The sequence below is a fragment of the Helianthus annuus genome, chromosome 8 (assembly GCF_002127325.2).
Source record: "Helianthus annuus cultivar XRQ/B chromosome 8, HanXRQr2.0-SUNRISE, whole genome shotgun sequence".
In the NCBI taxonomy this organism is placed as follows: domain Eukaryota; kingdom Viridiplantae; phylum Streptophyta; class Magnoliopsida; order Asterales; family Asteraceae; genus Helianthus; species Helianthus annuus.
The window spans coordinates 100,519,593-100,532,730 of record NC_035440.2 but is presented as its reverse complement, the minus strand read 5'-3'; the positions used below and the strand labels follow the sequence as shown (position 1 = coordinate 100,532,730).

The 13,138-nt window shown below is 36.0% G+C and overlaps 1 protein-coding gene across 10 annotated transcripts; it reads left to right on the top strand.

The window, feature by feature from the left end:
• The first annotated feature begins 234 nt into the window (after positions 1-234).
• LOC110873519 (zinc finger CCCH domain-containing protein 18-like) lies at positions 235-4,087 on the top strand. Of its 10 annotated transcripts, none has more exons than XR_004864000.1 (9): positions 237-412; positions 874-1,325; positions 1,502-1,561; positions 2,089-2,172; positions 2,265-2,438; positions 2,711-2,890; positions 2,985-3,125; positions 3,196-3,431; positions 3,506-4,087. XR_004864000.1 is itself a non-coding variant. In XM_035975825.1 (6 exons), exons 1-4 carry the CDS (start codon positions 1,533-1,535, stop codon positions 3,058-3,060), a joined length of 459 nt encoding a protein of 152 aa, XP_035831718.1. In that variant the 5' UTR covers positions 1,502-1,532; the 3' UTR covers positions 3,061-3,125; positions 3,196-3,431; positions 3,506-4,087. The 10 variants fall into 10 exon arrangements, 1 of the variants encoding a protein (XP_035831718.1); XR_004864001.1 differs by having other exon boundaries at positions 870-1,020; XR_002555223.2 differs by having other exon boundaries at positions 870-1,325.
• Positions 4,088-13,138: the final 9,051 nt, after the last annotated feature.

Sequence of the window (13,138 nt, the reverse complement as noted above, 5' to 3'; positions counted from 1 at the left end):
AAAAAACGGTAGCAACTTTAGCCACCGATTTGCCATGGAAATGCAAATAAGCGTACTTACCAAGATATGGTAGCAAAGTGGTTAGAGATTTTGCCACCTTTAAAATTTCGGTTGCAATTTGTGGAAAATACGCAAAATGATGAAAAATAAAAAGGTAACTTTTTAATTGTGACCGTCTTAGTGGTGGCTAACAAAAAAATTGAAATAGGCGGGTTAAATTTTCGAGGATCTGTACGCTTCAAACATCAATTAATTAGGGATTAGGGTTTTCACTAAAGAACTCCCCTCCTAAAATTTTAACCCCTGCTTCTCCCCTATGTTTGGCCGATCGAAGAAGTCTGCTCCCACATATCTAATCTGATCAAAGAACTAAGCCGCTTGTAGAACAAACACACGTAATTTTACCTTTCAGGTAAGGTTTTCTATCACCTTTTATTCATTTTTTGATTTCGATTGATTTTCAGAAATTGAAGAAGGAATCTTGAGTTTTGTTGATTTAATTTATGTTTTTGAAATGAGTTTGTGTGATTTTGTTAATTTTCTATTTGATTATGTTAACAAAAACCCATCTTGACCTAAACCCATCTTGACCTAAACCCATCCTAACCCATTACCCAAACCTGCCCAACCCACCCATTTTGCCACCACTAACTGTATGATTTACATCCATTAGGCGACCTCATGGATATAGGATATATGTTGCGAGTAATGTTAGAAAAGTTGTTTTAAAGGCTGATGTTGGTTGTTCCAGAGCAAGCATATAGAAGACTTATAGATGGATCTCTTGGATATATCGATTTTAGTTAAACTTTTCACTGCAGTATACATTAAAACCTATTAAATCTCTTTTTTTTTCAAATTTGTGACAGTTAGATGAGTAGCCGAAGAAGGATGAGGTTTAGCCGGCGGTCATCTTGTAGTTATGTGTGTTTGAGAAAGAGAGAGAGAGAGAGAGAGAGAGAGCCAATCAATCGCTCCCGAAGACAACAAACATTTTGTTTTTACATCAGCACATTAAAGGTATGTGGTGGTAATGAAAATTGGAAATGTTGGATGGTGGTGATGGTGGAATTGTAAATCGGAAAATGGTGGATGGTGCTCATTTGAACAAATATCAAAGGAAAGTTGTCAAATATAATACGTTTTCATTTAATAGTATAAATTCTAGTTGCAATATATTTTGACGCCAACGCTGCCGCAAAGCGTGGCGGTTATAATACTAGTTTGAACCATTCATTGCATTCAGAAAAGTAATGCTCCAGATTTTAAGCTGCAAGGACTGTACAGTCCAACATCTTTTGGAATCTGCATCAATTCTTCGTAAGGTATTATACTGTAATGATTTAATAAACGCAAAACTAATTCTTTTTAGAATATAATATGTAGCCCCATTAGTTTGACCCACTAGTTTTCTTTGTTTGACTTGTTAGATATAAAATATAATCCAAAACAACCAAGTGAATACAGTCCTGACATTACTGTAAATCTTTCTTTTTTGTAGCTCTAGGACATTATTGGAGAAGTATCTGAAAATGAAGCTATGCGTTTTAGAAAACATAAGGTGATTTATACAGTTTTTGTTTTGCGGGGCATCAGTAGGGGTGTTCTTCGGGTTTTGGGTTTTTTGGTTCGGTTGTTTGGGTTTTTTGCTAGGAAAATGTGACCCTATAACCGACCCGTTTAAAGTTCGGTTTGATCAGGTTTGGGTTGTTCGGGTTAGTTGAAGTCGGGTTGCTCGGTTTTCGGTTTAGATGTAAAATGAAAATAATTGTTTTTTGGTTTACAAAATATCATCAAAATTCATATTGCTACCAAAAAATATCATCAAAATTTAAACATCATTCGACAATATGATATTACAAAGTTCAAAAGTCCTAAAACTTAATTTTCTAAATACCAGAGACTCCAGACCAAAACACATCTATAAGAAAAGACAATATATGTTTGGTTTTTTTCTTCGAATTACGTGTTTCGGGTTTATCGGGTCGGATTTTTCGGGTTTTTTGGCTGGGAAGAAGTGACCAGAAAGCCGACCCATAGCATAGTTATTGATAGCGCTGATAGCGTTTTCTATCGCCCGCTTCGTAGCGAAGCGCCAAGGTCTCGCAATTTGAATAGCAACTGAAAGATTGGTGCAGTAGATATTGATCTTGCAATATAATTGGTGTACAGGTTTGCTTGAATCTTTATTTTGTTAATTTTATCTATTTTTTGGTTTATTAAATTATTATCGTTTTGAGTAAAATTTGTGGTTTAAGTTGCAGACCTCATGGGCAGCATGCAGTAGTTTTGGCTGATGATGCGGCAAGGTACATGGAAAACCGCTATCATCGTAACTTTCCGAGTCCAGGCCCGATTGTTAGCGGGTCAAAGCAAATTTATTTGACATTTCCAGCCAAAAGCACCTTCACCGAAGATGACGTTTCCAACTACTTCAGGTAGAAACTCGTAGCTAGAGGTGAAAAATGGGCGGGTCAGGCGGGTTAGGTAAGTGGGTGATCGGTCAAAACGGGCTAGTTAGGCTGACTTGAAACAATATTTTACCTAGAAATTAGATTTTAATAATAATCATTGTGTCAAGTAAGATTACAAAAATTATATTATATCAAGACTCTTTTAAGTTAACTTCTTGTAAATGTTTGACCCGTTTGATACGAAACTGACATTGCTTTTTTTTTTTACTTTTTTTTTTCATGGCTATATTTTGTAGTAACTTTGGCCCGGTTCATGATGTGAGAATTCCTTGTCAACAAAAACGGATGTTTGGATTTGTAACGTTTCAAAATTCTGAAACGGTGCAAATGGTTTTGTCAAAAGGGAACCCGCATTATGTTTGTGGGGCGTGTGTTCTTGTAAAACCGTATAGAGGAAAACTGAAACTATTTGACAGGTAACTGTTATTCCTTCAAGTGTATCACTAGTCCTACTTTAACGTTACCTATACGCAATACACATAACTCTGTTTATGTTATTGTTTTATTTAGAAAATACTTTGAGAAGTTTGAGGCTCCATTGTGTTACAATTCTATTTTCTCATCGGGCTTGTTTATGCGGTGGTGACGCCACTATTGATTCTATTTATCTTGGTTTTCTTCGGGCTAGCATTCGTTGTGTATCGCAATCAGGTAAAGAACCCAAGTGGATGGAATTAAAAAGCTTACATTACATTATATAAGACGTCTATGTTGAATGCAGGCAATTAATGTATACAACCCAAAATATGAAAGCAGAGCGGCATTCTGGCCTGATCTCCCTGGACGTGTGATCACGGCATTGATTATATCACAAATACTTTTGATGGGTTTGTTGAGTACAAAACACGCTGCTGCTTCGACTCTGGTTCTCCTTGCACTTCTAGCTCTGACAATGGGGTTCCATATCTACTGTAAAGGTAGATTCGAACCTGCGTTTACCAGATATCCGTTACACAGGTATGCATGCAGGAAAGTCTTGTTAAGTTTTATCGATTTGTCATGTAACTCTTTCTTTGTGGGGTTTTCTGCAGGAAGCTATGAATAAAGACACTCTTGACCGAGTAAAGGAACCGAACCTGAGCCTGAACCTGAAAGGCTACCTTGAGTATGCTTACATTCATCCTGTTTTCAAGGATGATGGTTCTGACGATCACTATGAAGATGAGACTCCCATCGTACCCACTAAAAGACACACCCGCCCTGAGCCTAGCAAGACAAATGAGGAGGAGATCCTTCAAGAAAAGCATAAGCCATGAATGAACGTGTTAAAGTTGCTACCCAATGAAAGCAACGTTCTTTATAACATATATAATGGTTAACGGGTGGAGTGGTACTGCTGAAAAAGATGAAGAAAAAGAAAGATTCAATGGAATTATTGCGGGGTTGTTGGCTGAAAAAGAAAAAAGATAAGCAATGTTAACTGCTACAGTTTGAAGATAGGCTATAAACACTTGGTTTTGAATGTTTAGATGCTTATCTTTTTAGGATAATTTTAGTTATTTTATGTTTTAGTTGGTATTTTTTATATGCTTTTGAAAACGAGATGTTTTATATAATTTTAGAATTTTATTAGACTTTTTTATGTTATTTGTAGTTTTATTTATATGTAATTTTGAAATCAGTAAATGGTAGCAAATAAATGGTAGCAAATAACTATACCAAGGTGGTCACAATTGTGTAAAAAATGGTGGCTAAATGGTGGTAATATCGGTGGCTAAATGGTATCAAAACTCGCAAATTTTATAAAAAAATGGTGGCAATATCAGTGGCTAAATGGTATGAAAACGCGTCACAACTCGGTGGCAAACAAGGCGGAGCGTAGCAAATATGAAGCGGTGGCAAATAATTTTGACCAATTTTGTGGTGGTAAAAATAAAGTAGCAAAATATAAAAATGGTGGCTATTTGGTGCCAATAGGGCAATTGACACGGGTGTTTTTGTCACCGTATTTTCGGTGGCAAACTGGTGACAACAAGGAAATTGCTACCATTTTATAACCAAAAAATACATGACAAAAGCCATGTTTTCTAGTAGTGTTTTTTTGTTTAAAATTCTTTTAACGTACGAAAAACTGTTATTCTTGGAAGAATGGTTACTGATAGGGGGAGACGGTGTTAGAAAGTGAGTTCAAAATTTCAAAATCAGGCAGGTTCTTCTGTGTTGAACAAAAAGTTTTGCGTGTTGGTGATAAGTTGAAAATGCTTAATCTGTGATACAGTTTAACTATCTCTTGAATAATAATAATTTATTTAACTTTGTTGAAAAATTCTTATGGTTTCTCGAGATGTTTGTTTTATAGTATACGGATTGAAGCAGTATGTTGCTGAGAAGTTGCTGTGAAGATGAGAGTTTGATTGGATGCATGGTAGAACCTCCTTTCTACATTGCAGACAAAGTTGAAGAGTTTGAAGATTGCTGTGCAAATGCTAAACTGGAGTTTACTCAAGTGCTAACATGTTGAAGATTTGGTGATTGGATGCATCAGCTTAGGGGGAGTCTGTTGCTGACAAAAGCTATTGAAGCTAAAGCTATCCAAAGACCAAAGACAGTGCAACATTACTTGACGATTGCAAGAAGACCGAAGACAAAGTTTTTTATGAAGCTATTGTCAAGGGGGATTTTGTTGGTGCATATTTGTGACAACAGCTTAGATTTGGTCTATGGATATCTTGTAATTAGTTTAACGATAATCAATAACATATGATTTACGTCCCCTTTTTACTCGCTCGACCCATTTCGGTTCGCGTCAGCAAGTGGTTTATATCAAAAACATATTTTTACTCGCTTGAGCCATTTCAGTTCGCGTCACCAAGTATTTATTATCAAAACTCATTTTTACTTGTTTAACCCGTTTCGGTTCGCGTCAGCAAGTATTTATAAACAAAACTCATTTTAACTTGTTAGACCCGTTTCGGTTCGCGTCAGCAAGTATTTATAAACAAAACTCATTTTAACTTGTTTGACCCGTTTCGGTTCGCGTCAACAAGTATTTAAAAACAAAACTCATTTTAACTTGTTTGACCCGTTTTCGTTCGTGTCATCAAGTATTTATTATCAAAACTCATTTTTACTTGTTGGCCAGTCTCGTGCGCGTCAGCAAGTGTTTATAAACAAAACTCATTTTTATTTGTTTCACCCGTTTCGGTTCGCGTCAATAAGTATTTATTATCAAAACTCATTTTAACTTATTTGACCCGTTTCGGTTCGCGTCAGCAGGTATTTATAAACAAAACTCATTTTTACTTGTTTGACCCGTTTCGATTCGCTCAGCAAGTATTTATTATCAAAACTCATTTTAACTTGTTTGATGCGTTTCGGTTTGCGTCAAGCAAGTATTTATAAACAAAACTCATTTTTATTATAAGGGTGTAAGTTTTACTTACCTTGCGTCCAATCATGTTTTCTCGCGTCTTTGACCCGCTTGACCCATTTCATTCCAAGCTCCCACCTAGCTTGTCAAGAGTCAAACTATCATATATCACCCACAAGATGGTTAGATTAGTCATCCAACATCATGACCATCACACCTCATGGACTTTATACTATATTTTTCATCCAATTCTAATGTAGGCCAAAAAGTCAAACTGCCAATTAACTTATAAAATGCACTAACAAGTTCAATGATACTTATTTTGGAATAGTATCAAACACTTGGTGGACATCATTTTTAGGCTATCATTTTAGCTAACTTTGACATACAAAAATCACCATGTTTCTTTCAATTCCACAAGTTTATACATTTCAACATCAAGTTAATACAAACTTTCAATTGTCATGAGCTAATTCATGATTTTGACCAAATAACCATGGCTTCATCTTTCATGTAAAAAACTAAATTCTAAACATATATGAACACTTAATCAAACCTCTAAATAATTTAGGTAATTTACACATACAAACAAGTATGGTGATCATAAGCATCAAAACAACATCAAATTTTATTATATCATAAAAACCCATTTCATGTCTTGTATGAACATATACTTAAATATCTAAATTGTTCAAGTATTTCACATATACTTGCAAGTATGATGATCATACACATAATTTCATTATCAATTTCACCATACTAACAAAAATATTAAACTCAAGGTTACCTGTTGGTGCATATTTGTGACAACAGCTTAGATTTGGTCTTTGGATATCTTGTAATTAGTTTAACGATAAAAAGTTAGCGGGTTTAGCTTGGTTTAGCTTTGTAATAGTTAGTTGTAATGTTTGGGCTAACTAAACCCAGTTTGGGTCTAGGGAATGAATTGGGCTTGCCCAAGTAGTAAACCCAAGTCCAACTTGTAAACCTTGTGTTATATAAACAAGGTTAGACATTAGGGTTCAGGTTAATCAGTTAATCAGCCAAAACAGAGTTTGAGAGGCATTAGAATTCGTGAGAGCTAGACTTGGACGAATTTGAGTGTGTGAGGATCTTGATTGATTGTAATCAGTTTGATAGTTAATCAACAAAGATCCAGTTCGAAAGTGATTTCTGTTCTTCTACTTATTTCTGTTATATTCTGATCAAGAGGATTCCGCACTCTTGATTGGAAAGACGATTATGTGAAGATCCATACACATCAAGGGGACCTACATTGCCACCTTCAAGTTCATCCACATACTTTTCATCACCAAAACAAAAATTACAACATACTTGTTCATGCATGTGATTTGGCCCTAATTCACCTTTCAATTTGAAGAAAATGATGAACTAGGTTTTTCTCCATCTCTTTCTCTTCTCTAGTTTGACATACACACACACTCACACTATGTGTGTGTCGTGTTTTAATTTTTATGTTTTAAAACACGTGTTTGATTTTTGACAGGTTTGGTCCTTCAAGTTTAGTTTTGATTATATAAGGCTACAACTCATTGTTTTATTACCTATTTACATGTTACTAATTAGGTTATTTGTTCATAGTTATTTTGTTTACGTGTTAACTTTTACCACCAATGGTATTTACCCGCTCATCCCTAATATATTTGGTTTAGTTACCAAATCCGTTTTTGGGATGTTACATAAAACCCCTCAAATCCTTCCATCTCCGTGTTTGTGACCCTGTGCTTTGCAAGAAATTCATGCTAATAGTTGTTTGGAGAGTTCCTCTGCACTAATCCAAACGTTGAGATCTTCAATCACAACACAATTCTCATTATGGTTGGTGGAAATTGGAGAGTTCGTCCAACTGAAGACCATTTTGACCCATATCGATTAAACCATGGTAAGTATTGCATGTTCTATTCGGTGTATATCAAAGGATGAAACTTGGCGTATCATACTACTTACATTGTTGTATCTCTTGTTGTATTTGTTTATAGACGACGAAGTTACATTGTTTACGTTGAAGATATTCCATCGAGGTGAGTTTACTCAACCTCCGCACTGGAACTACCTGCCAGGTGACATTGCATATATTGATTTTGCCGATACAAATGATTTTGGAATAGACGTCTTGGAAGAGATGGTTAAACAGGTTGCTTATGATGTAGATATTATATTTTACTTTCATTATAAAGATCCTAATTTGTCACTGGATTATGGTTTAAGAAGTTTGATAGTTGATGGTGATTTTGAAAATATTAGAGCTCATATCCAATCAGGTGTTAAGTTAATTGGGATTTATGTTGAACATTGGGTTTTATGGTTGATGTTAAACTCCAACCAATCATCTCAAGAGTTAGCAGATTTGCCTCCATGTCAGGATTCTGCACTTTTGCCTCCATGTCAGGTGAATGCAGTTTTGCCTCCATGTCAGGATTCAGTTATAATTGAATCTAGGGAACCACTTCCTTTAAGTCCTAGCTTTGGTCTAGAATTTGACATTAGTGATGATCTTAATGACCCACCCGGATTAGAAGAAGGGTTAAATGATGATATAGAAGACAAAGAAGAAGGTGATGAAGGATTGGAAGAATCAGACAAGGATGATGCTGACTACATGGTAGTAGATGACAATCCTGGAATGGATAGTTTAGAAGTGGACATGAGAAACTTTAAGGCAATGGTTGATCATGATGCAGCGAAGGCTAACCTCAACGATGATTCTTTTGATGAAGAAGATGAAGAGTATAACGATAATATGGACAACTTTAATATTGGTTGTGAAAACTCAGACGATGAGGGTTGTATGCTAAGCGAGACAGCTAAGAGATTTCGGAATCGAATAACGAAAAAAGAGTGCACCCTAATCCATTCTATGTTGGCCAACTCATCGAAGATAAGCATCAGATTAATCAAATTGTTGAAACATATGCTCTTAATTTTAGAAGGGAAATTTACATTGGTAGAAATGAACCACTAAGGTATAGGGTAGTATGCAAAGGGGAAATTCCGAAACTAGTAGGAGTTGAAGGTGTAGAAATGGAAATTGGCCAAAACAGTGGGGATCAGCTTGCAAAACCTAAACTTTGGAAAAGGAAAAGGAAAACAAAACCTACATGCCCCTTTACTATTCAGATCTCTAGACAATCAATCCTAGATGCTTAGTGTGTGAAAACAATTCAGCTTGAACATAACTGTCTGGATACACGAGAAGTAGGGCTCTACACCAGAAGCTTCATGGCTAAGGAGATTCAGCCGATAGTTGAAAGCAACCCTCATATACCCATGCGATTGTTAAGATATTCTCCAGAAAAATCATCAGGTGCAAGTTTCAATTATGAAAGTGTTTAGAGCAAAATGTATTGCTTCGGCAAAAAATATTGGTGACTATCGAGATTAGTATAGGTTGTTGAGGACCTATTGTGATGAATTGTTAAAGGCTAATCCATGTAGCTCAATTAGGATTGACGTGGAGCCATATGCAAATTGTGGTAGTGATGTAAGGCAATTCAAGAGGATTTACATATGCTATGCTAGTATGAAGAGAGGTTTCCAACTTTGTGGCAGAGAAAAAACTAGGATTTGATGGTTGTTTCAAGAAAGGTCCATATCCAGGATAGTTGTTGAGTGTTGTGGATGTGGATGGCAACAATGGTATATATCCACTATGTTTTGCTTTTGTTGAATGGGAATGTTATCAAAGCTGAGCATGGTTTTTGAGGAACCTGCAAGAGGATCTTGATTGTACCGTGGAGTCTAACTTCACATTTATCAGTGACCGACAAAAGGTATGTCAGTTCTTATGTCTTTTCTTATCCTTGTCTTGCAGGGTCTTAATTGTAGTGAGGATCTTATGTTTGTTCTTATCTTTGTCGTGCAGGGTCTCATTCCAGCGTTGAGAAGGATTTTCCCTTAGCCAGAACATGGGTATTGTTTGAGGCATATACACGAGAACATGAAAAAGCAATGACCGAGAGTTGTTTTTAAAACATGTTACGAAGAGTGATTTGTGTCAAGTGTGTTATGATTTTATTGATATTTTAAGCCCATTTTACACATTATTCAAGTTTTAAATTTATAAAAACACGATATTCTTCTAACACTAAACACACACTTGGGCAAGTGCACCCATCGTGAGCGTAGTATAGCGTTGGTAATATACCGAGGTCGTCCAAGGACATAAGAGCTTTTAGTACTGGTTTATCCTCAACATCTAATCAATCTAACATTTTTGAGAAAATATTTTAAACATGAAAAATAAAAACTAAAAATGCTGAAATAAAAATAAAATAAAAACAGACAGTCAAGATAAATCACTTGGACCCGACTCGCCTTTAATGTATCCTTTGATGATTTCCGCACTTTTGCACTTTTTAAGAGATTATCTTAGTTATAGTAGTAGGCCCCTCTTTTGAAGGTGACGATACCCTCAACTCAGTGGTTTGAGTCAGCAAGGACACAATCCCAAAAGGGTCGAAATATTGAAAGATAATTAATTAAGTTATTAATGCGAAAAGTGGTAGGCCCCTCTTTTGAAGGTGACGTTACCCTCGGCTAAGTGGTTTGAGTCAGCAGGGATACAATCCCAAGTAGCCAGTTAAATGTATTAATAGTAGTTTACATATGAGGGGATCAAGCCATTCGCACCCCCGCCATCCAATACCAGTGGGTATTGAAGGAGGTCTTAGTAAGCTTGACCTAGGTCCTTGCAGGATCTATACACTAAACAAGGAAAGAACCTTACTAAACCATTCCCTTAACCCCCGACCAGGTAGCCAACATATCTCTATATAGACCGTAGAGATATGAATGATGTAAATCTTTTACTTTATATAGACAGTAAAGTAATGCCACGACACAACAGAAAAATGATAAAGAAGTTTCACCTTCAACATAAGAAACTAGTTATTAAAGTCATTAATAAAAAACCAAGTAAAAAGTGCGAAAAGATTAAAAATCAAAAGTAATACATTAAAGACTTGTCTTCACCAAGTGATGTAAGAGACTTAGCCAAACATGGCCTTTGATTGACAAGAACTCTTACTACACACACTCTAAGGTGGATGATGGATGATGGTGGTGGATGTGGGTGTTGTAGTGGTGGAAAAGTGGGAGAGAGGTGGTTTGCCAAGGGATGCCTTTGAAGTGAACCAAGCACCCCTATTTATAGCCTATACAGAAACCCGGCCACGGCCCCGTGTCTAGCGGACACGCCCCCGTGGCCATCCTTTTCTCTTCCTTCATTAAATACTTTTGTCAGCATAGGGTTCAACACGGCCCGTGTCTAGCGGGCACGACCCCGTGTGCAGAAGCGTATCTGTACTACCAAGATTTTGCAAGATTCTATGAATATAGAGGTGTACTTTACTTTAATTTTTTTTCTATTATAGAAATTCCAATGTGATGGTATTTTTGTTGTTTCCTCTATTATTTTCTCTATATAATATATGTAACGCCCTGCGTTTTCAAACTTCCTACATTTAGAAACCTTACGTGAAATTCTAACTTTGGAAATCTTGTGTTCTTATAACCATTCTTTCATTGTAATCGTTGTAAAATACGGAACTTGCTTCGTAAATAAAACTTGTACATTACACTTTTTACCTAGTTAAATCATGTTTTATTTCATATTTCACCTTGTTACAAGTTAGGGGAAACATTGTTGCATATTAGTACACAACTTAATTAACAAAATCACTCATTATAATGTTCTAAAAATAAAAAAAAATAAAGAAATATGGCAGCCCCAATTCAACAAAATTCAGCCCCATATAGTTGGGTTTTGTGGGCTAGTTTCAAGGTGTAACCCCTTCTAAACACTTCCAAAGCCCAACCCATTGAAACCCTAATCCTTCCCCCTATAAATACCCCTTATAACCAGCCTCCCTACCACTTTTGCAACCCTAAAAACTCACAAAACATCCACCAAACCGTAGCTGAAAGCAAGGGTTCGAGTAGATTGACACCCCTTCACGAAAATGAGCATAACTCACTCAATTCTTATCCGATTCACTCGATTCTTTTTCCTACTTGCTTGTATAATCATGGGGTTCGATTCCTAGACTTCTCCTTGGAGAAATCAGACCTGGAAATGCCCCGAAATAGTCCATAAACTTTCTGTTTGTTTTTATGTTCATCAAAAACTTGTTTAAACCTATGCAACTTGTGTCTAACACATCTCATACCTATGTCCTAATGCTTACAACTTATCCCATGGTTGGTTAAGCTTAAAAACAAGGTTGAGACATTTAAAATCAGAGGATTAAACCTCATAAACTTGGTGTTTTGTTTAGGGTTTTTAACCCACAAGTCATGTCAAACTTTGTCTTTGATACATGAGTGATTATGGAACAACTTGGGTTGTCCAAACATACAATCCTCACATGATTTGATGATTTCTCTTAGTTAGTGTGTATATTTCTTATTCTTTATTGTATGTTCATGACCCTCCTTGGTTGTTTTTTTTACATCAAGTGTAGTGGTGAACACATAGAGGTGCCTAAATGGAAGACTTGATCTTCCTACCTCCTACATGACTTCTATGACATTTAGAGGTACCAAAATGAAGATTTTAATCTTCTACCTCATGCTTGAACTATTGGACATATATTATATAACCTAAATATATTATTCGAATAATCGAATCTTTGATGATGAACTAGTGTTCATATGTCGGGGTACTAGATTACATCATCCTAGACTATGATAACTTGTCACGATTCTAATGGAACCTTGTTCCATGAAAACATCTAAACTCCTTCGAGTTTCCTAGTGTCAAGAACAAGCATCATATGTACTAAATGATTATTTTCCATGTTATTCTCATATCTTATTTTTATGTTGTTTTAAACACCGAATCTCGACTCTAAACATACTTGAACCTTAACCCTTATACATTCGGACTCTAAATCTCTACTCGTCAACAATTGGATAATCGGAAAACATATGCAAACTTTGTGAGTATACTCGTATTTCCCCCTTTTTACTTTTACCACTTTTGGGGTGTAACATGTTTACCTATTAACTTACACATGAACACTTTGTTAAACACATGAACGTTCCTATAACATGCTTGTATACGTGATGACTTGATACTTTAAACTTGGGTTATTCTTATGTGTTGAACTTATCATTAACTTCGTACGAGCCAAACCTTGACATATGTAGCGCTATAGGATTAACGACCCGCCCGTAAACTTGAGGTTATGTCTTGAGCATATTGCGTTTTCTTGGTTTGATATGTTAGACACATGCCATGTTTAATGTTTATCTTGAATCATATGCTTGCCATGAGGAATTGTTCACACTTTTTATCTTATGCTATGTACGTACCAAACTTGTATACTCGCCT

What these genes read in the sequence shown, in the direction of transcription:
- LOC110873519 (XM_035975825.1), top strand. Translation starts at nt 1,533, where the DNA reads ATGAAGCTATGCGTTTTAGAAAACATAAG. An exon ending in GACGTTTCCAACTACTTCAG is followed by an intron (nt 2,439 to 2,710) that starts GTAGAAACTCGT and finishes TATATTTTGTAG; the next exon opens with TAACTTTGGCCCGGTTCATG. An exon ending in AAACTGAAACTATTTGACAG is followed by an intron (nt 2,891 to 2,984) that starts GTAACTGTTATT and finishes TGTTTTATTTAG; the next exon opens with AAAATACTTTGAGAAGTTTG.